The following is a 23,146-nucleotide window of genomic DNA, read 5'->3' as shown; positions in this document are numbered from 1 at the left end:
GCGTCACGTGACCGCCACATCACCTGACCCGGCGCGACCGGAAAGTGGAAGTCTTGGGCGCGGGCTTCCTGGCGCGATGGTGAGGGATGAGGGGTGATGCGAGGCAGTGGGTGCTGGGGGCGGGCAGAGTACGAGACCCCAAATCTCACCGCCGCGGCTGCGGGAAGGGTGGGGCGCCGGGTGCGAGGAGATGGGAAGTCTGCCGGGCCACTCAGCAGACACTTGGGTGCAGTCGTGAGGGCCGAGGCTCTGGTAGAAAAAAGCCTCCCTTCACCCTCCTCCCTGCAGGATGGGTAGGGCAGGGCGGGCCGGCAGGCTAGGAGTGCCTTGACGGAAAGTAAGGGCCCGCGCACCCCCGGGACACGAGCTGGGGCTTGTCCCTCCAGGCCTTCCTCTGCCCCAAGAGGCCCTCCCAAAGGTGCCCACTTCCCAGCGCTCCTGTGGGACCTGGAGAAAAACTTGCTTACAGTTAAGCTCAGTCTTCTGCACTGTTAGGAAGGCCCTTCGCTCTTCCCAGAGCCAGAAAGGAGTAGATTTGGGGTTGGGATTTCCCAACTCATACATCCATTCATTCCTTCAACAGGTTGTGAGTGCCTGCTGTATACCATGCACTGTGCCAGGCACTGAGACTTTGGCTGCAGGAGGGAAGGGCCAAGCTGGAAGTTTGAATGGGCAGTCATAGTTAAGACTTGAGGGGAAGGGACCAAACTCACCTTGTGCATAGTGTCAGGGAGGCGACCCAAGGATGACATCATATGAGGGCCTGGGAGCAGGGAAGAAAGCTAGCTGGGTGCAGTGCAGTTTGCGTATCAGGGGTTAGGAGGCATGGAGCGGGGCTGGTGGGAGGCTGTATCTTCAGACAGGGAACAGCATTCAAAGGCTTCAGGTGAGAGGGAGCATGGCTCCCTAGGAATGAATGCATTTCATCACCTGGAAGAGTAGAAACTGCAGGCTAGTGAAAGATGAAGCTCGACAGGTAAGCATAGACCAAAGCTTGCTGGGTCTTGAGAGCCACATAGAGGAGGTTGGACTTTAAGAAGAGGGTGCTGGGAAGCTAGGAAGAGCCTTTCAGCTGACTTGTGGAGGGAGCAAGAGAGGAACAGAGAGCCCAGCCAGGGGCAGCAGGCCCCCCAGGAGATGGTAGTGACTTGAGATATGGTGGAGAGAGTGGAGATAGAAGTGGGGGAAATCAGCAGGGCTCAGGGACTAAATGCATGAGGGAAAAAGGAGAGGGAGGGGTCTGGGCGTGGTTCCCAGGTGGTGGTGCTCACTGGGGTGGGGGCAGGTTTCAGCTGGAAGAGAACCAGTTACTTTGATATGCGCTGAGTGAGGCGTCTGAGCTGCCAGGTGCAGCTGGCTAGGAGACAGTCTAGATTTAAGTGTCTGGAGCTCAGAAGAGAATCTACAATGGCAGTTATAAATTTGGGAGTCATCAGCACAAAGATGATCATTGAACCCTGAAATGTGTAACCTGTCTCAGCCAGAATATTAGTTGGGAAGAGAGGACCTAGGACAGAACTCAGAGAAAAGCCAGCATTTTAAGAAATTGCACAAGGAACACGTGCTTATGGTAAAAAAGTAAATAATACGGAGATGATGGTAGAAGACTTCTGTGGGTAGAAGTCAGGGACCCATGAAGTTAGGAGAAATATTACCTCTCAATTTTGGCTGACCTCAAACTGAAATTTAGTATTTTCTTCAATTATGAGTGTTGGCAACCCACTATGATTAGCAGCACCTCTGACTGTCACTAATAGAAATCAGATATTTTCATATCACATTACAGCTGTTGGCATTGTTTACCTATTGTTTATGCTCATTTCTAAATTACTGTCATTATTTGACTTGAAACATATGTCACATCACCAATTTGTTTTGAATACTTTGATAACTTTTTTTTGCCACTCGACGCGGCTTGCAGGATCTACGTTCCCTGACCAGGGGTTGAACCCAGGGCCATGGCAGTGAAAGCCCAGAATCCTAACCACTAGGCCACCAGGGAACTCCCTATTTTGATAACTTTTAATTAGTTCCTTTTAGTATGGAGTTTTTCCTATGTATTTAAAAAAATATTTATTTGGCTGAGTCGGGTCCTCGTTGCGGCACGTGGGATCTTTCGTTGCAGAGCTTCTTGCAGTGCGCGGGCTTCTCTCTAGTTGTGGCGTGCGGGTTTTCTCTTCTCTAGTTGTTGTGTGGCCTCCAGAGCGCGTGGGCTCTGTAGTTTGTGACACAGGGCTCTTTAGTTACGGCACGTGGGCTTAGTTGCCCCGCGGCATGTGGGATCTTAGTTCCCTGACCAGGGATCGAACCCACATCCCCTGCATTGGAAGGCAGATTCTTTACCACTGGACCACCAGGGAAGACCCTCCTGTGTATTTTGTACATCTAAAAACATCATTTTGGGAAAAGCCTATAGACTTCACCAGATGCCTGATGAGTCGATGCCACAAAATGGGTAAAAACTCCTGAAATAGGAGAAGAAGTACAAGGCTGTCCTTAACACTCCCACCACCTCACCAGCAGTCCTAGTCCCCTGCCCCAGAATAATGACAGTAGGCAGTCTGCAGGGATCACCATTTGGGGCTGGAGAAAGGAGGGTGAGCCAGAAAATGAGACAGAGGCTAGGCCATAGGGAGAAATCCAGAAGAGTATGTGGCTTCAGGAAGAAGGATGTGTTTGTGTCAGATGCTGCTGAGGAGTTAAGGAAGAGGAAGACTAGATTTAGTGAAGAAAGTCATTTGTGACCATGGCTAGAGAACTTCATTGGAGGCCCATGTAGAAGCCCCAGGGCAGTGGAGTCAGGTGTGATCAGGGGGATGACAGGTGAAAAGGATTGGAGGTTGAAGGGTCATGGAGCAGGTCTGAAGTGATTGATAAGGTGAACGATGGGGCCAAGTAGAGGACATGGGATTATGGGGCTGCACTGAGGGCCCAGCAGAATCAGGAGAACGTGGACTGACCGTGTACCCAGTTTGCGGGTTTTGTTCCCATCATCTGTAAGCAGCCCAGACAGAGGCGTGGGAAGATGAACATGTATATTGCTGTGCGTTAGAGCTTTGCCACAGAAACAGGACAAAGGACAGTTGATCGGGGGGTGGACGATATTGTCAAGATGTGGTTAACCAGGTGGGTTTGCATCCTGACAGAGGAGATGGGCCTTGAATAAGTAATAAAACGTGATATATTCTGTGATAAATGCCATGGAGATCAAGAAGGAAAGATAAACAGCTAAAGCATGATGGTGAAGAGCTGTTTTATTTTTTTTTAACAGCTTCCTTGAGATAATATCGACATAAAACAAACCATGTGTGTGCAAATATATGGTTCAATAAGTTTCGATGCATATATGCTCATGAAAACATTACCATGATCAAGATAATGAATACATCCACTGACCCCAAAAATTTCCTTGTGTGAGGGGCTATTTAAGAAAGCAAAGTCAGAGAAAGTCCATCAGAAGAGGTGTCATTTGAGCAGAGACCTGAGTGAAGTGAGAGAGCAAGCCACGTTTAATCTGCAACAGGAGCAGCAGGGAGGCCAGTATGGCTGGAGCTGGGGAGGGAAAGGAGGAGAAGGTGAGATGGTCACGCGCACCCTGAGGCCAGGTACTTTGTTGTGTTCCATGCTGCACCCCCAGCGCCTAGAGTGGGCTCTCCCACGGAGAAGGTGCCCAGTCATGTCTGCTGGGACAGCCATGAGAACAAGGTTTGGTGGCAGTGTGAGTCAGGCAGAGGGTTCTCCAAACAGCCTGGTACTGGGGGAGAAGACGTGGGCCGGAGGGCACGCATCTTGGACAGGCAGCAGGAACCCTGAGGAGCAGTGGCGTGGGAGACACCTGGCCATACGTCAGCCGGCCCTCCAGCCTGACCACCTACCTTACTCCCTTGCAGAGGTTCCGGTTCTGTGGTGACCTGGACTGTCCTGACTGGGTCCTGGCAGAGATCAGCACGCTGGCCAAAATCGTTGAGTGCATGGGGTCTTGGGGGTGGGGGCTCTGAGGGTGGAGGGTGGGGAGGTCACTCTTGGGCTGGGGCCTCAGCGCTCTCGGGCTGTCCGAACATGCTGTGTGACTGGTCAGGTATGTGGCCAGCCTTCTCTGAGCCAGCCCACCAGCATGGAGGGGTGAGGTGGGTCAGTCTGGCTGATGTAAGGCCTTCCCCTCCAGTCCTCCGTGAAGCTGAGGCTGCTGTGTAGCCAGGTGCTGAAGGACCTTCTGGGACAGGGGATTGACGTGAGTGCAGGGCCCCGCACCCCACTGTCCCATGACCCTGTGACCCCCACTGCCCTGAAAGTGCACCAGACCCAGGGAGACGGGTGATCAGCTCCCACCCTCCCTAGATACCTCGTGTCCTTACCACAGGATCCAGGCCAGGGGTTGGGGGCTAGTGAGCGGGGGTCCGGCACCCCTTGAGGGCCTCCTTTCTCCACAGTATGAGAAGATCCTGAAGCTCACCGCTGATGCCAGGTTTGGTGAGTACCCCACTGGGTCCGCAGACCTTTGGGCAAACCCGGGTATTCAGCCTGGGGCCCGGCACAGAGGCCCCTCCTCCCAACAGCCCACTCTGACCCACCTGCCTCAGCAGAGGAGCATGAGGGAAGAAAGACATTGCCAGCCCTAGGGTCCTCTGCCCACTCCCAGTGGGGCAGTAGCGGTGCTCATGGCTCAAGGAGGCCTGGAGGCTCTGAGCTGAAGATAGTGGGGTGTCAAGGAGGTGGCTGGGGCCACAGTGACACCCCCCATTCCACCCACGGCTCCCCCCAGAGTCGGGTGATGTGAAGGCCACAGTGGCAGTGCTGAGTTTCATCCTCTCCAGTGCGGCCAAGCATAGCGTGGATGGCGAGTCCTTGTCCAGTGAACTGCAGCAGCTGGGGCTGCCCAAAGGTACAGGGATGAGGGCAGGCAGGTGGGTAACCTGTGGGCCAAGGGGTGCCAGGCAAAGGTCAGGCTGTGTGACCCTGAGATGCACCTTGCCCTCTCTGGGCCAGGAGCCTGAGACCTGCCCTTTGAGTGGCCTAAGCCCCAGCACCCACCTGCTAGCTCAGGGGACCTCCCTTCGGCCCCCAGAGCATGCAGCCAGCCTGTGTCGCTGTTATGAGGAGAAGCAAAGCTCCCTGCAGGAGCACCTGCGGGCCTGCAGCTTGCGAGGTGAGTGTGGGGTGCCCGGGTGGGGGCTGGGCTCCATTCTAGAAGGTGCATGTGGCTTGGGAGGTGTTTGTCTTCAGAAAGGAGACTTAACCACATCACATGTCGAGCAGTCACAGAGCTGGGATTCCTGACACCAGCCCCGGTTTCTTTCCTCTGAGATCTGCTATGGGTAATCTGAGCTCCTGGATCAGAGGGATGAGAGCTTCTCAAAGGCCACATAGCCCTGAAGGGTTCAGGGCTGAACCAGGGTATGGGCTAGGGCTGCCTGGCTCCCCTGTCTGTGACCCTGAGCCCCTTTCGGTCTTGCAGTGAACAGGCTGACAGGCGTGGGCTGGCGGGTGGACTACACCCTGAGTTCTAGCCTGCTGCGGTCCGTGGAAGAGCCCATGGTGCACCTGCGGCTGGAGGTGGCAGCTGCCTCGGGTGCCCCGGCCCAGCCTGTTACCATGTCCCTCTCAGCAGACAAGTTCCAGGTCCTCCTGGCAGGTGAGGCTCAGCTGTATACCTGGAGGGTAAGGGGCCCTCCCAGATCCTGCCTAATTGCCGCCTGCCTACCTACCTCTTGCCCCTGCAGAACTGAAGCAGGCCCAGACCCTGATGAGCTCCCTGGGCTGAGAAGAAGAGCTCACGGGGCCCATGTGGAGCTGCCCTCCGAACTTCTCTTCAGGGGCTGCCCCAGCTCCAGGACCCTAGGGGCCTGGCCTCCTGCATGTCTGGCTTCCTAGGTTACCACCTGAGAATTCAGCCTAGGGATCCTGAACACTGTTGCAGCATTGTCTTCCCTCCCCCATGAAAGGCACATGTCAGTGGTTTTCATGAGAAGGAAGAATAAACAGAGGTGTAAAGAAGTGTGTGCATGGATTTCTTTTGGGTTCAGATCAGAGGTTTTCAGGAGAGAGACCAAGTGACATACTGACCTCCCTGACCTATTGCACGTTTTCTTTTTTCTTTGCTCAGCTGCTGATTGAGGCAGGTCAGGGTTGAGGCAGAACGAGAGCCAAAATGAAACAGCTTGTCTGTAGACAGGAAAATCAGGGTTCTAGCTCCCAGTCCTATGATGCTCTTGACTCTGCCCTCTCTGTGCTGGCCCTGTCCTTAGGCTGGCAGCAAGTGGTTGGCCCCAACACCAGATACCCCAGGTAGAGAAAGGAGAGAGCCCTTGCCTCTCTGTCATCTTCTTTAGGAAGAGAGAAGGCCCATGCCGGAACCACTCACTGGCAAGTGGAATGGGATAATGGGCTGAATGTTTGTTTGTGATGCACCCATTCCCCACCCCCTGCCAAATTCATATGTCTAAGCCCCCACTCCCAGTGAGATGGTTTTAGGAGGTGGGGCTTTGGGGAATAATTAAGTTCAGATGAAGTCATGAGAGTGGGACCCTTGTGATGATTAGCACTCTTATAAGAAAAGGAAGACAGACTCTCTATACTGTGGAAAGGCCATATGAGAACATAGGGAGAAGACAGCTGTCTAACAAGGCAGGAGAGAGCCCTCACCAAGAACTGATTCTGACTCGAACTTGGACGTCCCAGCCTCTAGAACTACGAGAAATAAATGTCTGGTTTTTTGGATTTTTTTAAAAAAAAAATAAATTTATTTTTTGGCTGTGTTGGGTCTTCACTGCTGTGTGCAGGCTTTCTCTAGTTGTGGAGAGCGGAGGCTACTCTTTGTTGCAGTGCACAGGTTTCTCATTACAGTGGCTTCTCTTGTTTCGGAGCACAGGCTCCAGGGCACGCAGGCTCAGTAGTTGTGGCTCACGAGCTCTAGAGTGCAGGCTCAGTAGTTGTAGCACACGGGCTTTGCTGCTCTGCGGCATGTGGAATCTTCCTGGACCAGGGCTCAAACCCGTGTCCCGAGCATTGGCAGGCGGATTCTTAACCACTGCGCCACCAGGGAAGTCCCTAAATGTCTGTTTTTTAAGCCACCCAGTCCATGGTGTTTTGTTATAGCAGCCTGAACAGACTAAGACAAATGGCCTCCCAGGACTGGCTTAGGCCAGCTAGGGTCCCTTGTAGAACAGACTGATTCCAGGTGTGGGGCAGGGAGAATACAAGGTAAGCCTAGAACATCTCGGGATCCAAGGAAGCTATCAAAGAATAATAAGTAATGTCAACAGGAGCCAGCTCATCCCACTGGCTAAAGATGGGACAATTTAAGCATCAAAGATATAAGGACTCACTCCCCTCCTGGCTTCTGCTTCTGGAGAAATGGAGCAGATGGGCTTTTCTCTGTTCCTTCCACTAAGTTCAGCTAAAAACCTTAGACGTTATATATAAAACAAACATAAGACTATGAAAGGTGACGAGAAGAAGGCAGACTGGCTAGACCTCAAGACCTGAAGAACAACACAGCAGAGAATTCCTTAGATTTTCTTTTTGCTTCATGTATCCCAAGCTGGGAGCTGGAGAAGCCATCCACCTAGAAACAACACACAGACAAAGGAAGGCCCAACAAAAGCCTACTCTCTCTAGGCAAAGGACCGGGAAAAGGACAGTCCAGCAGGACAGAAAAAGTTACAGGACAGAAAAAGTTACAGAAAAAAAAAGTGTACTCCAGCCACACCCTGCAGAACTGCAGCCCTTCTTCGACCCCTGACTGCAAAGGCTGAGTGGAAGCCTAGACTCCCACCCCATCCAGCAATAAGGAGGTGGCATACCCCTTTCCCCACTGGTACTGTGTCAGAGGAGCCCTGCTAAAAGAGAAGATTTAAATAAGATGCAGTCTCATAATACCCAAAATGTCTAGGATTCAATTTAAAAAATCGTTGTACCAAGAACCAAGAAAATCTCAACGTGAATGAAAAAAGACAACAAATGCCAACACCAATGACTCAGCTGTTAGAATTCTATGCTAAGGATTTTAAAACAGCTATCATAAAAATGCCTCAAGTCTCAGCAGAGAAACAGAAGATATAAAGAACCAGATAAAAATTTTAGAACTGAAAACTACAATAACCCAAGTAAAAATCTCAATGGGTAGACTTAACAACAGAAGAAAGAATCAGTGGATTTGAAGCTAAATCAATAGAAATTACCCAGCCTGAATAACAGAGAGAAAATAGTTTGGAAAACAAACAACAACAACAACAAAACAATAAAACAGAGTTTCAGGGACCTGTAGGACTATAACAAAAAATCTAGTATTTGTGTTGTCAGAGTCCCAGAAGGTGAGGAGAAAGAAGGTAGGACAGAAAAAGTATTCTAAGAAATAATGGCTAAAATTTTCCAAAATATGGCAAAAGACACAAACCTACAGAGTCAAGAAACTGAATGAACTCCACACAGGTTGAACCCAAAGAAATCTATGTCAAGGTACGTCATAATCAAACTTCTGAGAACTAAAGAAAAAAAATTTTGAAAGCAGCGAGAGAGTGATGACACCTTACATATAGGGGGGAAACAATTCGAATGACTGAATATCTCATCAGAAACCACAAAGGCCAGAAACAAAAAGCGCAACACGTTTCGGGCCCTGAAAGAAAAGAAGTGTCAACCCGGAATTTTATATTCAGCGAAAATCACCTCAAGAGTAAAGGGGGAGTAAAAGAATGAAATTAGAACATTTTTCTCACACCATATACAAAAATAAACTCAAAATGGATTAAAGACCTAAATGTAAGACTGGATACCATAAAACTCAAAGAAAATGTAGGCAGAACACTCTGACATAAATTGTAGCAATATTTTTTTGGATCTGTCTCCTAAGGCAAAGGAAACAAAAGCAAAATTAAACAAATTGCACCTAATTAAACATAAAGCTTTGGCACAGCAAAGGAAACCACTGACAAAATGAAAAGACAATCTACAGAATGGGAGAAAATATTTGCAAATGATATGACCGATAAGGGGTTAATATTCAAAATATATAAATAGCTCATACAATTCAATATCAAAAAAAAACAAGCAACCCAATTAAAAACTGGGCAGAAGACCTGAAAAGATATTTTTCCAAAGAAGACATAGAGATGGCCAACAGGCATATGAAAAGATGCCCAGCATCACCAATTATTAGAGAAATGCAAATCACAACCACAATGAGATATCACCTCACACCTGTCAGAATGACTATCATCAAAAAGACCACAAATAACAAATGTTGGTAAGGATGTGGAGAAAGGGGAACCCTTGTACATTGTTGGTCTGAATGTAAATTGGTGTAGCCACTGTGAAAGCAGTATGGAGGTTCCTCAAAAAACTAGCAATAGAACTACAATGTAATCCAGCATTCCTACTTCTGGGTATTTATCTGAAGAAGACAAAGGCACTAATTCAAAAACATACATGCACCCCAATGTTCATTGTGTGTGTGTGTGTGTGTGTGTGTGTGTGTATGTATATATATATATATATATATGATATCACTCAGCCATAAGAAATAATTAAATTTTGCTATTTACAAAAACATGGATGGACCTGGAGGGTATTATGCTTAATGAAATAAGTTAGAGAAAGACAAATAGTGTATGATCTCACTTATATGTGAAATCTAATAAATGAAATGAATGAATATAACAAAACAAATAGACTCACAGATATAGAGAACAAACTAGTGGTTACCAGTGGGGAGACAGAAGGGGGAGGGGCAAGATAGGAATAGAGGATTAAGAGGTACAAACTACTATGTGTAAAATAAATAAGCTTCAAGGACATATGTACAGCACAGGATATATAGTCAATGTTTGATAATAACTTTAAATGGAGTATAATTATAAAAATATTGGATCACTATGTTGTACACCTGAAACTAATATAGTATTGTAAATCAACTATACTTCAATTTGAAAAGTGACAAAATTGTAAGGCATTTTAAAAAAGAGTAAAGGGGGAAATCAAGACATTCACAGATGAAGGATAACTAATATAATTTGTCACCAGCAGACCTAATCTAAAAATAAAAAGGCTAAAAGGAAACCATAAACAAAACAAAAAGACAACCCACAGCATGGGAGAAAATATTTGCAAACGATGTGACTGACAAGCGATTAATCTCCAAAACATATAAACAACTCATGCAGTTCAATATCAAAGAAACAAACAGGGCCTCCCTGGTGGCACAGTGGTTGGGAGTCTGCCTGCCAATGCAGGGGACACGGGTTCAAGCCCTGGTCCGGGAAGATCCCACATGCCGCGGAGCAACTGGGCCTGTGCGCCACAACTACTGAGCCTGTGCTCTAGAGCCTGCGAGCCACAACTACTGAAGCCTGCGCACCTGGAGCCCATGCTCCGCAACAAGAAAATCCACTGCAACGAGGAGCCGGCGCACCGCAGTGAAGAGTAGCCCCTACTCGATGCAACTAGAGAAAGCTGGTGCGCAGCAACAAAGACCCAACGCAGCCAAAAAAATAAAATAATAAAGTAAATAAATATATAAAAAAAATTGTTAAAAAAAAACAAACAACCCGATGAAAAAATGGGCAGAAGATCTAAATAGACATTTTTCCAAAGAAGACACACAGATGGCCAAAAAGCACATGAAAAGCGATGCTCAATGTCGCTAATTATTAGAGAAATGCAAATCAAAAGTACAGTGAGGTATCACTCCACACCAGTTAGAATGGCCATCATCAAAAAGTCTACAAACAATAAATGATGGAGAGGGTGTGGAGAAAAGGGAACCTTCCTACACTGTTGGTGGGAATGTAAATCGGTACAGCCACTATGGAGAACAGTGTGGAAGTTCCTTAAAAAATTAAAAACAGAGCTATCATATGATCCAGCAATCCCATTCCTGGGCACATATCCAGAGAAAACCATGATTCAAAAAGATACATGCACCTCAGTGTTCACTGCGGCACTATTTACAATAGCCACGTCATGGAAACAACCTAAATGTCCATCAACGGATAAAGAAGGTGTAGTACCTATATACAGTGGAATATTACTCACCCATAAAAAAAGAATGAAATAATGCCATTTGTAGCAACATGGATCAACCTAGAGATTATCATACTAAGTGAAGTAAGTCAGACAAAGAAAGACAAGTGTCATATGATATTACTTATATGTGGAATCTAAAATATGATACAAATGAACTTATTTACAAAACAGAAACAGAGTCACAGATGTGGAAAACAAACTTATGGTTACCAAAGGGGAAAGGTGGGGGGGGAGGGATAAACTGGGAGGTCAGGATTAACATATACACACTACTATTTATAAAATAGATAATCAACAAGGACCTACTGTATAGCACAGGGAAGTCTACTCAATACTCTGTAATAACCTATATGGGAAAGGAATCTGAAAAAGAATAGATATATGTATATGTATAGCTGAATCACTCTGCTGTACACCTGAAGCTAACACAACATTGTAAATCAACTATCCTCCAATATAAAATAAAATTTTTTTTAAAAAAAGGCTAAAGGAGGATCTCCAAACAGAAAGGAAATGATAGAAGAAGAAATCTTGAAACATCAGGAAGGAAGAACAATGGAAAGACTAAAAACGTGGATGCAGTAGACTTTCCTTCTCTTGAGTATTTTGAAATATGTTCGACAGTTGAAGCAAAACAAAATACTGTTAGATGTGGTTCTCAATGTATGTAGAACAGATATTTAAGGTTATTATAAACATGGGAGGGCAAAGGGAAGTAAGGTTTCTCTATACTCAAATTGATAAAATGTCGACACCAGTGAGCTGTGACAAGTACATACATGTGTATAGTGTAACACCTACAGCAACCACTTCAAAGGGTATGCAATATAACACACTCAAAAACAATATAGGTAAGTCAAACTGGAATTCTAAAAGATGTTCAAGTAGCCCACAGGAGGGCAAGGAAAAGAAGACAAAACGAAAAACAGGGAATAAACAAAGCACAAATAAAGTGGCAGACAAAAAATCACAAAGAAATTTCCAAGTCTCATCAAATGTATAATATGAACTTGGTTTCCTAGGTAGCATTCCCTCTTCTGTGTTGTCACAGAATCCCATAGAATCTCCTCTCATTGCTATTGTAGCACTGCATTAATTTTGTATTTACTACCCGCCTTTTACCAGCCTTTTTTAAAGATGGGAATTGTATATCCCTGTTTATCCCTGTATATCCCTTTGTATAGCCCCAAAGACTAATATAGTACTCTTTCAATAAGTGGGGGTAAAAGATAAAGATTGCAACAAATTTAAAGATATGAAATGTGGAAAAAAATCTATGAGTCCATAAAAGATAACCCCCCCAAATCAATTCTAATTTGTCACCATTGGATATTATTGCACCAAATTCTTAGTCTAAAAATTGATAATTAAAGAGAAGGGTTTCAGAATTTATCCTGTCTTTTTAGTATTTCAGAATATCCAAATAACCCTAGTCAATGAAGTAAATCTCTTCTTTACAGAAGAATTCCAGCTAATGTAGAAGGAATGACAGAATCAGAAAATCACCATTTTTTAACTCCCAATTAAATACTTGATTGAGGCAAGGATCACCAGTGATGATAAAGCCATTAGGTGAAAGGATGATGTGATGTGAAACTGGGTATTTGCGTGGTGCTAAAGAATCACCACATGTAAACAACCCAATGTCCCTCAGCTGGTGAGTGGATAAACATGCTGGTACATCTACACAGTGGAATACTACTCAGCAATAAAAAGGAATGAACTAGGGGCTTCCCTGGTGGCGCAGTGGTTGAGAGTCCGCCTGCCGATGCAGGGGACACGGGTTCGTGCCCCGGTCTGGGAGGATCCCACATGCCGTGGAGCGGCTAGGCCCGTGAGCCATGGCCATTGAGCCTGCGCGTCCGGAGCCTGTGCTCTGCAGCGGGAGAGGCCACAACAGCGAGAGGCCTGTGTACCACAAAAAAAAAAAAAAAAAAAAAAAAAGGAATGAACTGATTGATAAGCATAACAACGTGGATGGTTCTCAAATGCATTATGCTATGAGGAAGAAAGCAGATGCACAAGGCTACGGGCTGAAGATTCCATGTACAGGCATACCTCGGAGTTAACTGCAGGTTTGGTTCCAGAACACTGCAGTAAAGCAAGTATGGCAATAAGGTGAGTCACATGAACTTTTTGGTTTCCCAGTGCATAGAAAAGTTTTGTTTACACTATACTGTAGTCTATTAAGTGTGCAATAGCACTGTGTCTAAAAAAACAATGTATAAACCCTAATTAAAAAATACTTTATTGCTGGGGGTGTGGGCAAAGGATGGATTGGGAGTTTGGGATTGGCAGATGCAAACCATTATATGTAGAATGGATAAACAACAAGGTTCTACTGTATAGCACAGGGAATTATATTCAATATCTTGTAATAAACCATAATGGAAAAGAATATGAAAAAGAATATATATATAAATGTATAACTGAATCACTTTGCTGTACAGCAGAAACTAATACAACATTGTAAATCAACTATACTTCAATAAAATAAATTTTAAAAATACTTTATTGCTTAAAAAATGCTAACCATCATCTGACAATGGAGGATTGCCACAAACCTTCAATTTGTAAAAAAAAAGAAAGCAATATCTGTTAAGTGCAACAAAGTGGAGCGCAATAAATGAGATATGCCAGTGTATGATATTGGCAAAAAACTATAGGGGCGGAAAACAGATCAGTGGTTGCCAGAGAGTACGGTGTAAGTGTTGACTAAAAAGGTGTACGGGCAAATTTTAGGGGGGTGACAGAAATGTATTATCTCTTGATTGTGGTGATGATTATGAGTGTATGAATTTGTCAAAACTCACACTCTAGGGCTTCCCTGGTGGCGCAGTGGTTGAGAGTCCGCCTGCCGATGCAGCGGACACGGGTTCGTGCCCCGGTCCGGGAGGATCCCACATGCCGCGGAGTGGCTGGGCCCGTGAGCCATGGCCGCTGAGCCTGCGCGTCCGGAGCCTGTGCTCTGCAATGGGAGAGGCCACAACAGTGAGAGGCCCGCGTAACGCAAAAAAAAAAAAAAAAACCTCACACTCTAGGGACTTCCTTGGCGGTCCAGTGGTTAAGACTCCACGCTTCCAATGCAGGGGGCCACGGGTCCAATCCCGACTGGGGAACTAAGATCCTCCATGCTGTAAGGCGCCACCAAAAAAAAAAAAAAAAACCTACCAAAAACAAACAAAACAAGAAACTCACATTCTAAAAGAGATGAATTTTACTGTATGTACATTTTAACTTAATTTAAACAAACAAAAATAGACCAACAAAACGAAGAAATCACCCCATAGATTATTTAGTGGTCACAAGGTGTGAAACATACCTTTACAACACAGAAGTCTGGCTGTCAGAGCCTCACCAGTGATCAATTTCAGCCTCATTAAAGTGAGACAACCAGATGTTGGGCGCCTCCTAATGTGATGCAGTTTGGAGTACAGAGCAGCACCCAGGAGACATATGTATTTCCAAGCTTTAGATCTAATTTCTGGTGTGCAGGGAAAACTAGAGATAGAGGAACAAGTTAACGACACCCAAGGAAACATCAGACAAATCCAGAATGTGATGGGGCATCTCAAAGGACAATTGGCTTGGAATCTTCAGAAAGGTCAGTATCATGAAGACCAAAAATAAAGGAGGTGAGGTGGGTAAGAGGTGGGGAGGGTGGTTCCATCTAGATTAAAGTGACTGAAGAGACACAGAATCCTTATTTGGTCTCTGATTTGAACAAACTAGCTATCAAAGACATTTTGCGGACAGTTAGGGAAATCTGAATGTGGGCTATGTATTAGGTAATATTAACAAGTTATTGTTGGGACTTCCCTGGTGGTGCAGTGGCTAAGACTCCGAGCTGGAGTCGATCCCTGGTCAGGGAACTAAATCCAGCATGCTACAACTAGGACCCGGTGCAGCCAAAATAAATAATAAATAAACATATTTTTTAAAAAGTTGTTAACTTTACTAGCTCGATAAAGGCATTGTCTCATTTTAAATACTGTCAAAATAAATGAATAAATAGATTAAGGGGGGAGGAAGGAGAAGTAGTATGAATCCTGGCTGTGGGTCAGGGACCAGTGCCTGCTACACTTAGGATGAAAGGCCAGCTCCTTACAGAGGCCTCCAGAGGTCGGACCAGACCAGACCAGCTCTTGCTTGTGTGTCTGTCCTCACCTCTCAGCACTACCCCCAGCCACCTTCTTTGCGTGGGCCAATCGCTTGCTTTCCAGCCTCCAAGCCTTTGCATTGGCAGTTCTTTCCGCCCGCCGTAGCGACTCGTCCCCTCTCTTTTCCGGATGGCTCCTTCTGAGGTTTCAGCCTAAATGTCATCGCAGAGAGACCCTCCTCCACAACGGAAGTAGGTTCCGCTCTCGGCTCCTGCCTTTGGCTGCTTGGCTACGCTTCATCGCCCGTGGTGATGATGTTTACTTGTTATGTCTGACTAGCGTTGAAACTTAGAGCCACCACCGGGTCCCCAGAGCCTGCATTTATCGCGCACCTGTTCGCGCTCTGCGCACAGCTGCAGGCGCCTCTGCTTTGGGACGGTGCTTCTGTTTCCTGCTGGGAGTGCCGACCCGGTCCCGGACTAGCCGGGTGGCTTTTCACAGCCACAGAGACAGCTGCAACCCGGGACCTCAGACCTGACGCCGGATCCCGCCGGCGCCGGGCAGCGGGAAGCCAGGTTCTTCCGCCACCCCCCAGCCAGGTGACTGCCCCAAAGCCTTTCCCACACCCCAAGCCCCCCAGCTCGGGGACCCCACCCGGAACAGTCTTTGCCACCTACCTGAGGAACTACACTTCCCATCAGGCGCTGGAGCAGCGACCGCAGCTCCCAGTGTGCTCCCAGGCGCCGCTCCGCCCCCGGCCTTAACCCCATAGTGCCTGCAGGCTGGCGGGAGCGGCGACGGGCGCAGGTAGCCTGCGAGTGGGCCCGGGGTCGGGGTGGGTGTGCAGCAGAGCTGAGGAGAGGACGGGTCTGGGGGCCTTGGGGAGGAAGGGAGCCAGGGTTAACCGAGGACAGACAGCGGGGGTGGAGGATGGGGGTGGGTGGGAGGCGAGCCATAGAGCGTCCGCCCCTCGCGAAATTAAGAACCTGGAAGTTCACCTTTTCCAGCAAAACGAACCCTTTCGGGTGCCAGGTCCGGGGCGGCGCTGAGGTTGCGGCGGGGGCGGGGGGGAGGGCAAAGGAGTCTGCCCTGGCTAAATGTCCCCCTCTGCCCAACACATACCTTCGCCGTCGATCTGGCGAAGAGGAAAGTGGCAAACTCTCCTCTCTACGCCAGCGAGGGTGAGGAAGGGGACTACGCCTCTCTCGGCCCGAGGCGCTGACCGCTGACCGGGGCGTTTCCTATTACCCCCTGGACCATGGGCTAGAGCTTGGGGAGCCCTTCTGACTCCCCTATCTCCTCCCTCGAAGTCGTGTGTACCTGACTCCAGTGCTGATGTACCTGGAGACACCTGCATTCCCTCTTCCTTGTCCTCGCTATGGTCCTGACCAGTGGGTGGTGGCAGGCCTCCACAATGCCGGCTGAGCCTCTGAGCAACCGTTTTCCCAGCTCTTCTCTTCCAGGCTCATTCCCTCAGTCATTGTGACAACCGATGCGGGCCTGATTCCAAGCGGTGGGGTGATGAGCAAGCAGAGCTTCCACTCTGGGGTGGGAGTGGAGGTAGAGGCAGAGAAGAGATGATAAAATAATTTCAGGTTCTGGGAGTGCCACGAAGGAAGGAAAACGTGTAGGGGGTCGGGGGGGTACGATGCTGCCTTGGATAGGGTGGTCAGGGAGGTCCTCTCTTGGATGTTCCCAGACTGAGGGGGACAGCAGGGGCGAAGGCATGGGGGAAAGAAGAGCAGTGTGCTTGAAGCAAGTGAGTCAGAGGGAGCGTGGGAGGAAATGAGATGACAGTGTGGGCCCGGGCAGGATCTGGACGTTATTCTAAAATCAGGAAGGGTTCATGGAAGCCCATGGAACGCGTTAATGAGCAAGGGAGTCACATTTCCCTAGTCTGAGCTTTCTCAGCATTTTCGGCGGAGGGCGGGGGAAGGGTTGTAGAGCAGGGGCTGTGGCCAAGCCAGCTGACTTCCTGCCAATTATCAGTTGACCATGGCCCCCTCTGACCCTCTGAAAACTGGGAGTGATAATTGCTACCTCACTGGATGCACACCTGGCCCAACCTGCTGTCATCTTCCCCCACAGGGCCTGGCCACCCCTCCCACAGAATGCCTGAGGGCCCTGAGCTACATCTGGCCAGTCACTTTGTGAACGAGGCATGCAGCGAGCTGGTGTTTGGCGGGTGTGTGGAGAAGTCACCTGTCAGCCGCAACCCTGAGGTGCCCTTTGAGAGCAGCGCCTACCACATCTCAGCTTTAGCCCGAGGCAAGGAGCTGCGCCTGACACTGAGCCCCCTGCCTGGGGCTCAGCCCCCACGAGGGCCACTGGCCCTTGTCTTCCGCTTTGGCATGACCGGCTCCTTCCAGCTGGTGCCCAGCGATGCGCTGCCACCCCATGCCCATCTGCGCTTTTACACGGCTCCCCCTGGCCCCCGACTTGCCCTCTGCTTCGTGGACATCCGCCGCTTTGGCCGCTGGGACCTCGGGGGCAAGTGGCAGCCAGGCCGCGGGCCGTGTGTCTTGCTGGAGTACGAGCAGTTCAGGTAGGGCCCGCACCAGGTGTGATGAATACAGCCCTGGGCTCCTGGCCGTTAGTGCCTCGGTGGCCAAGAAGTGAGTTCCAGTCCCTTCACCTGTAGACCAAGACAGTGTGCTTTCCTGGGGACAGTTCCCTGAGCTAATGGATGTGGAAACCCAAAACTGACGTGGGAGAGGGTGGGAGCAAGAGGTGGATGAGGACATGGCCAGTTAGTGTGAGAGCTGGGTCTCAGGTCAGCATCCCACTCTGTCTTTTGGCACCCTCAAGAGGCTAAGAAGAAAGGTGGAGAGGCTCTAACAACCTAAGAAAGGAGGCTGAGCAGGAAGGAATTGCTTCAAGGGAGTGGGGAGAGGACTGCCTAATGTGGTTTCTGAATCAGACTGTGGTCTCCCACATTCTGCCTACCCACTGGTCTGTGTCCCGTGGTCTCTGTGCCCGTCTTCTGCCTGAGGGAGGGGTAACGGCCCCACCTGGGATGTGATCCAGGTCACATAAGATGGCACAGTGTCAGCCACTTCCCCTCCTCTAAAGATAAAACATGTATGAGTCTCTGCTTCGTGCCAGGCCAACTCTAAGTGTTGGGGGTTCAGCAGTGATCAAGAGGGATGTGGTCCCTGCTCCCACAGAGCTAGTTCAGGTAGGGCAGGGGGAAAAAGGGGACTAGATTAATTCAAATAGACACATGCCTGAAGAAAAATCCAAGAGGTAGAGAATGACTTTGAGCTGTGGAGGTGGGGGGAGGAGGAGGGTGCATTAGGAAAGGCCACCCCAGGTGACGTGTGAGCTGAGGCCTGCCTGATGAGAAGGAGCCAGCTGTGCATAGCTCTAAAGTAAAAGCAATCTGACAAGAATCACAAACACAAAGGCTTGGAGTGGACTTGGCAAATCCTTTCTTGGGAAAGGCACGCCTTCGGCTGCCCCTTGGGGTGGGTCAGGGCGTCTCTGGTGCCACAGAAGGCAGCAGACTGCTGGCCTTCCCAGGTATGCCCCCAAGTGCACCCCTAGGGAAGTGTCTGTGTTGTCTTGGATTTCTCCCACTTCACCTCTTCTGGGGAGTCATGCCACAAGTTAACCCTTTGCCAGCTGAAGCTTCTCTCACAAGATGAGCGTTTCGGCTTGTTTTGTCCTCCAGCTGCGGAGCCTGTGGGGATCTGCCCCCCTCAGGGATCTGAACACCCAGGCCAACCTTCCACTCTTACCTTTACCCCAAAACTCTGTCTTCTGGCCCCCTATTTCACTTGCTTCTCACGCCCATCACTGAGTCAGTCTTGCCATGATCCTTTTCCACAAAGAAACAAGATACATGTACCCTTCATGGTGGTGAAGAGAGACCCATGACCCTCGGAGGTGGGGTGGGAGCTGCTGGGGCACTCACCAGCCAGGGCTTGCCCCCTCACTCCTGCTAAATAAACAGTGCCAGTACCAGCTTCCTGGAAGATCTTCAGCTTCTTGAAAAGACCTGACCCCGCCAATATCAAACCTTCATATCTAACCAACCAGAAGTCCTAGACAGGGAGTTCCAGACTGCGGTCACACCTGAGGTCCTGTGGTCACCTGGTTCCCAAAAATGTCTTGAGTCTGAGGCACTTTGGTGATATACACACCACATACCTAGACTCATGTGTTTTCTTGAACAGGCTGCTTTTGACTGGTATTTTTTTACCTTTTGTAACGCATTAAAATCCCACACTGTTGTTCCCATTTAACAGAAAACTGAGGTTCCCACTGCCAAAACACCACTGAGGGTGGGAAGAGGGGAACTGGGACTCCCCATTTCCTTCCCTTGCACCCAGGAATGGGTTCCCCCAGCTCCTCTCCCCTAACCCATTGGGAGGCAGGGAGGGGTGGGGTGGGCAGAATGGGTCTCATGTGCCCAGACTGTGTCCCTCCAGGGAGAATGTGTTACGAAACCTAGCAGACAAGGCCTTTGACCGGCCCATTTGTGAGGCCCTCTTGGACCAGAGGTTCTTCAATGGCATTGGCAACTATCTGCGGGCAGAGATCCTATACCGGTCAGCAGGCAGGCCCTGGGCACGAGGGCTGGGGTGGCTGGGTGTGCCCACATTCCCCACTGCTTAGCGTGGCGCCCTCTCTCCACCTCACTGCAGGCTGAGGATACCCCCCTTCGAGAAGGCCCGCACGGTTCTGGAGGCACTGCAGCAGCGCAGGCCGGTGAGGCTGCAGGGGGGGATGCACGCACCTATTAGTGCAGGCCGACAAGGGTCTGGGCTGGGTCAGGCGTCTCCAGCTTAACTCAAGCAGGTCCCTTCTCGGTTTCCAGCCTGTTTCCCCATCTCTACAATGTGTGTGCGTGGGGGAGGTGATGGGGGGCAGATGAACTGTCTGAGTCCTGCCAAGCTCAGAAGGGGTCTGTTCCTCAAGGGGTCAGCTGCCTTCTGAGTGGCCCTGCCTCATACTGACATCCAGGTCCTACCCCTGCCTCTTCTCCAGAGCCCGGAGCTGACCCTGAGCCAGAAGATCAGGGCCAAGCTGCAGAACCCAGACCTATTGGAGCTGTGCCACTCAGTGCCCAAGGAAGTGGTCCAGCTGGGTGAGGCCTGGGAGGCAAAGATGGCCAGCTAGGTCTGCTTTGGCATATCGTGTAACCTGGGACAGTTCCTGCCCCTCTCTGGGCCTGGTTCCCTGCCTGGGGAATGGAAGTTTGTCAACCTAGTCGTTCCTAAATGGACTAGGCCTCCTTCACTGATCTTCACGTGTCAGGTGTCTATGTCCCCTGAGCTGCCCCATGAGGCAGGCAGGGCAAGGATTCTTAACTCAACTCCAGGATGGGAAAGCCATGGCCCAGAGTGGGGAAGACACCAGCCTGAGGTCACACAGCTGGAGGAGGGAGAGCCTTGGCCCCCTGACTCAGTCCATCAGCTCGTAAAGCTGAGGTCTGAGCCAGGTCTAACTGGGCTCCCCCCCCTCCCAGCCTAAGTCAGCCCTCTGACCTCCGCCTGGCTCCTCTGTCCCACAGGGGGCAAAGGCTATGGGCCGGAGAGCACGGAGGAGGACTTTGCTGCCTTCCAAGCCTGGCTGCGGTGTTATGGCACGCCAGGCATGAGCTCCCTGCGGGACCGGCATGGCCGCACCATCTGGTTCCAGGTTTGGGCTCTAATGCTCACACAGGCAAATGGAGCCCTAAGGAAGCTGGTGGGATGGAAAGACCTGGGGTTGCACTGTTCCTGAGGATCTAAGCTTTCCCTGTGCTATGCCCCTCCCCTCCTTGGAGTCCCAGGGTCCCAGCTAGTGGAGCAGCCCAGGGCAGGGTTACCTTGCTGTTGGCTCTGACCTGGGGGGGAGGGGACGGTCAGAGAGGCTTCCTAGGGGAGGGGCTTCACTGATCTGGAAGGACAGGTGTGAGTTCTGCCTCTCCAAGGAAAACTACCCCTGCCAGATTGACTCCTGAATTCTCCTGATTCCATTTTAGGGGGATCCTGGACCCTTGGCGCCCAAAGGTAAGCTATGCCTAATGTAATGAGAGGGAAAAGGACTAGTTGCCTGCAAGGGCTACAGCACCCTTCTCCATCCCAGTCCCCACCCCAACCCTCGGAGGCACTCCAGAGTGGGAGCATGGGAGTCTAGAGAAAGGGGGCTGCGGCCACAAGGCCCTCCAACCCCATCAGCAACAGTATCCTGCAGGGGGCAAGTCCCGCAAGAAGAAATCCAAGGGAGCACAGAGGGGTCCTGAGGACCAAGTGGAGGTATGTCTCCCTGCTCCTACCCCCTCCCTGTACCCTCTCCTGTCCTGGCTGTACCTCCCAGGCCAGGCTCTTGGGCAGCTCCTTCCCTTGACAATGGAGGGCAATGGTGGGTTCTAACCAACCTGTGACTTGCTGAGCTCTTCAGGGACCCGTGTCTTCTCCACCCAGAATCCTCCATCTCCAAACAAGGCCCCTTCAAGGACACGAAGGGCACGGAGAGGCCTTCCTGAGCAGACTGCGGCCCAGCAGCCCGAGGGGACCAGCCTCCAACGGGACCCAGAAGCCCCCTGCGTCCCTGAGAAAGGGAAGAGGAGGAGGCAACCAGCGACCTCAGGTGGGCCTTCCTCAGCATCTTCCTCTAGGGAGGGAAGGGGCACCACCAAAACGGGCTCTCCAGGAGAGGAAGGGATGGCAGTGCGGGTGGGAGGAACACGTCGACAAAGGTGGCAGGGAGGCTGTTGGGACAGAGTCCTCAGCCTGGGGTCCGAGCTGCCACCTCACCTGTCCTCCCCACAGGCCGCCGCAGACCCCAAAAGATCAAGGCTGACACCCCATCCTCGGAGCCTGAGGAGACCTCAGCCTCTTAGCAGGAGGGTCTCCTTGCTTGCATCCACCCCTTCCTGCTGCCCTGGATCTGGGCCTGTGCGGCTTCCTGGAAGTTGCAGGGGACTGGCTGCCCCTGGCCCTGTGGCCATTCCCTGTACAACTATGATGTTTTTAATTGTACCCATTGTCCCCATTTTTTAAGCCCACGTGAAAAAGGCTGTAATTTTTAGTAAACTGATAAACCTTGAACTTCTTGGGTTGGCTGCAGAAGGTCTGGGAAAGCCGAATGTGGAGGGCCTGGTGCCCAGCCCTGGGGACAGGAGGGCCACTGCCTCAGCATGGCAGACTGAGCCCCATCCCAGGCCTCAAGGCCCTGGCTCTCAGGACAGTCTGCCTCTGCAGGGACAGCCCTTCAGAGGTGGTGCAGAGACCCACCCCGTCCCCCGGGGCAGCCCAGGCTCTACAGCTCCTCCAGTCCAGGATTCCTCATGTGGCTGCTCCCCTAGCCTAGTCCAGACTAGTCAATGCTCCCCTCCTAGTGGGGACCAGCCAGAACCCACCCACCAGGCCTCCTCCCCAGCCCCAGGCCCTCTGCCTGTGGACACGGGGGAAGAGCTGCTGCTGCTTCTTTTCCCCCCACCCCACCGGCCGCACCACATGGCATGCGGGATCTTAGTTTCCCGACCCGTCCCCTGCATTGGAAGCTCAGAGTCTTAACCACTGGACCGCCAGGGAAGTCCCAGAAGAGCGTCTTATATCGTGGTCTTACAGTCAGCTTATGGTCACCGATATCCCCCGTCTCTGTCATGGGGCCTGCAATCCAGACCCTGCGTGCACAGATAACCTTAGATCTTGCCCCTGTCCCCAGATGCCTGGGGTAAAAACTTCCCCCCTCAATGCCTGAGTTTGGGACCTGAGGGGACTGAGCAGGGGCTACCAGCAGGGTTCCTAAGCCAAGCGTTTATTGTTCAAGAGGTAACTATCCTTGCTTCAGGCTTGAGAGGCAGAAATGAGGAGCCCCCAAAGCCTTCCACAAACAAAACCCCACGCTCAGGGACTCAGCTCAGCTCGGTGCGGGCTGCAGCACGAGCAACAGGGACTGCACTTGGAAGGGAGAAAAGGTGAGCTTCAGGCGGCTGTCCCGAAGGGGCAGGGGGCCAGCAGGGTCACGGCGCTCCAGGAGGTCACAGCTGGAGAACAGGAGGGACCATGAGGGCCCCGCGAGGGCAGGAC

At 50.4% G+C, this 23,146-nt stretch overlaps 4 protein-coding genes across 23 annotated transcripts in view; 2 read left to right on the top strand and 2 right to left on the bottom strand.

Annotated features, from left to right (window-relative positions):
• LOC117203841 (taste receptor cell protein 1) overlaps positions 1-198 on the bottom strand; it is a 70,505-nt gene extending 70,307 nt beyond the window's left edge. For both annotated transcript variants that reach the window (XM_049706761.1, XM_049706764.1), the window contains exon 1: positions 24-198. The gene's annotated coding sequence lies outside the window, so the exon portion shown is untranslated. The remainder of the gene's footprint in view (positions 1-23) is intronic.
• COMMD4 (COMM domain containing 4) lies at positions 8-5,994 on the top strand. 2 transcript variants are annotated; one of them, XM_004276322.4, is made up of 8 exons: positions 8-79; positions 3,891-3,962; positions 4,166-4,231; positions 4,431-4,470; positions 4,763-4,882; positions 5,066-5,146; positions 5,456-5,632; positions 5,721-5,994. In XM_004276322.4, exons 1-8 carry the CDS (start codon positions 77-79, stop codon positions 5,759-5,761), a joined length of 600 nt encoding a protein of 199 aa, XP_004276370.1. In that variant the 5' UTR covers positions 8-76; the 3' UTR covers positions 5,762-5,994. The 2 variants fall into 2 exon arrangements, with proteins under 2 accessions (XP_004276370.1, XP_033296008.1); XM_033440117.2 differs by lacking the exon at positions 8-79 and adding an exon at positions 337-976.
• Positions 3,235-23,146, bottom strand: part of MAN2C1 (mannosidase alpha class 2C member 1) — a 31,081-nt gene continuing 11,169 nt past the window's right edge. For 7 of the 8 annotated variants that reach the window (XM_033440104.2, XM_049706754.1, XM_049706753.1 and 4 more), the window contains one exon: positions 22,962-23,103. In XM_033440104.2, coding sequence (XP_033295995.1) covers positions 23,098-23,103 — 6 coding nt within the window. In that variant the 3' untranslated portion in view covers positions 22,962-23,097. Of the gene's footprint in view, positions 3,553-3,875; positions 16,666-18,862; positions 18,943-21,489; positions 23,104-23,146 lie in introns of those variants that run through there. The other variant, XM_033440108.2, reaches the window with a different exon arrangement.
• NEIL1 (nei like DNA glycosylase 1) lies at positions 15,248-22,162 on the top strand. 11 transcript variants are annotated; one of them, XM_033440113.2, is made up of 10 exons: positions 15,248-15,373; positions 17,211-17,667; positions 19,556-19,675; positions 19,772-19,835; positions 20,115-20,214; positions 20,641-20,768; positions 21,094-21,121; positions 21,198-21,367; positions 21,536-21,701; positions 21,884-22,162. In XM_033440113.2, the coding sequence occupies exons 2-10, from the start codon at positions 17,234-17,236 to the stop codon at positions 21,952-21,954; spliced, it is 1,281 nt and encodes a 426-aa protein (XP_033296004.1). In that variant the 5' UTR covers positions 15,248-15,373; positions 17,211-17,233; the 3' UTR covers positions 21,955-22,162. The 11 variants fall into 11 exon arrangements, with proteins under 11 accessions (XP_033296004.1, XP_033296003.1, XP_049562715.1 ...); XM_033440112.2 differs by lacking the exon at positions 15,248-15,373 and adding an exon at positions 15,582-15,721; XM_049706758.1 differs by lacking the exon at positions 15,248-15,373 and adding an exon at positions 15,888-15,929 and having other exon boundaries at positions 21,306-21,367.

Source organism: Orcinus orca, chromosome 2 (genome assembly GCF_937001465.1).
Source record: "Orcinus orca chromosome 2, mOrcOrc1.1, whole genome shotgun sequence".
NCBI lineage: Eukaryota > Metazoa > Chordata > Mammalia > Artiodactyla > Delphinidae > Orcinus > Orcinus orca.
Note: the sequence above shows the minus strand (reverse complement) of the source record. Positions and strands in the feature narration are given on the sequence as shown.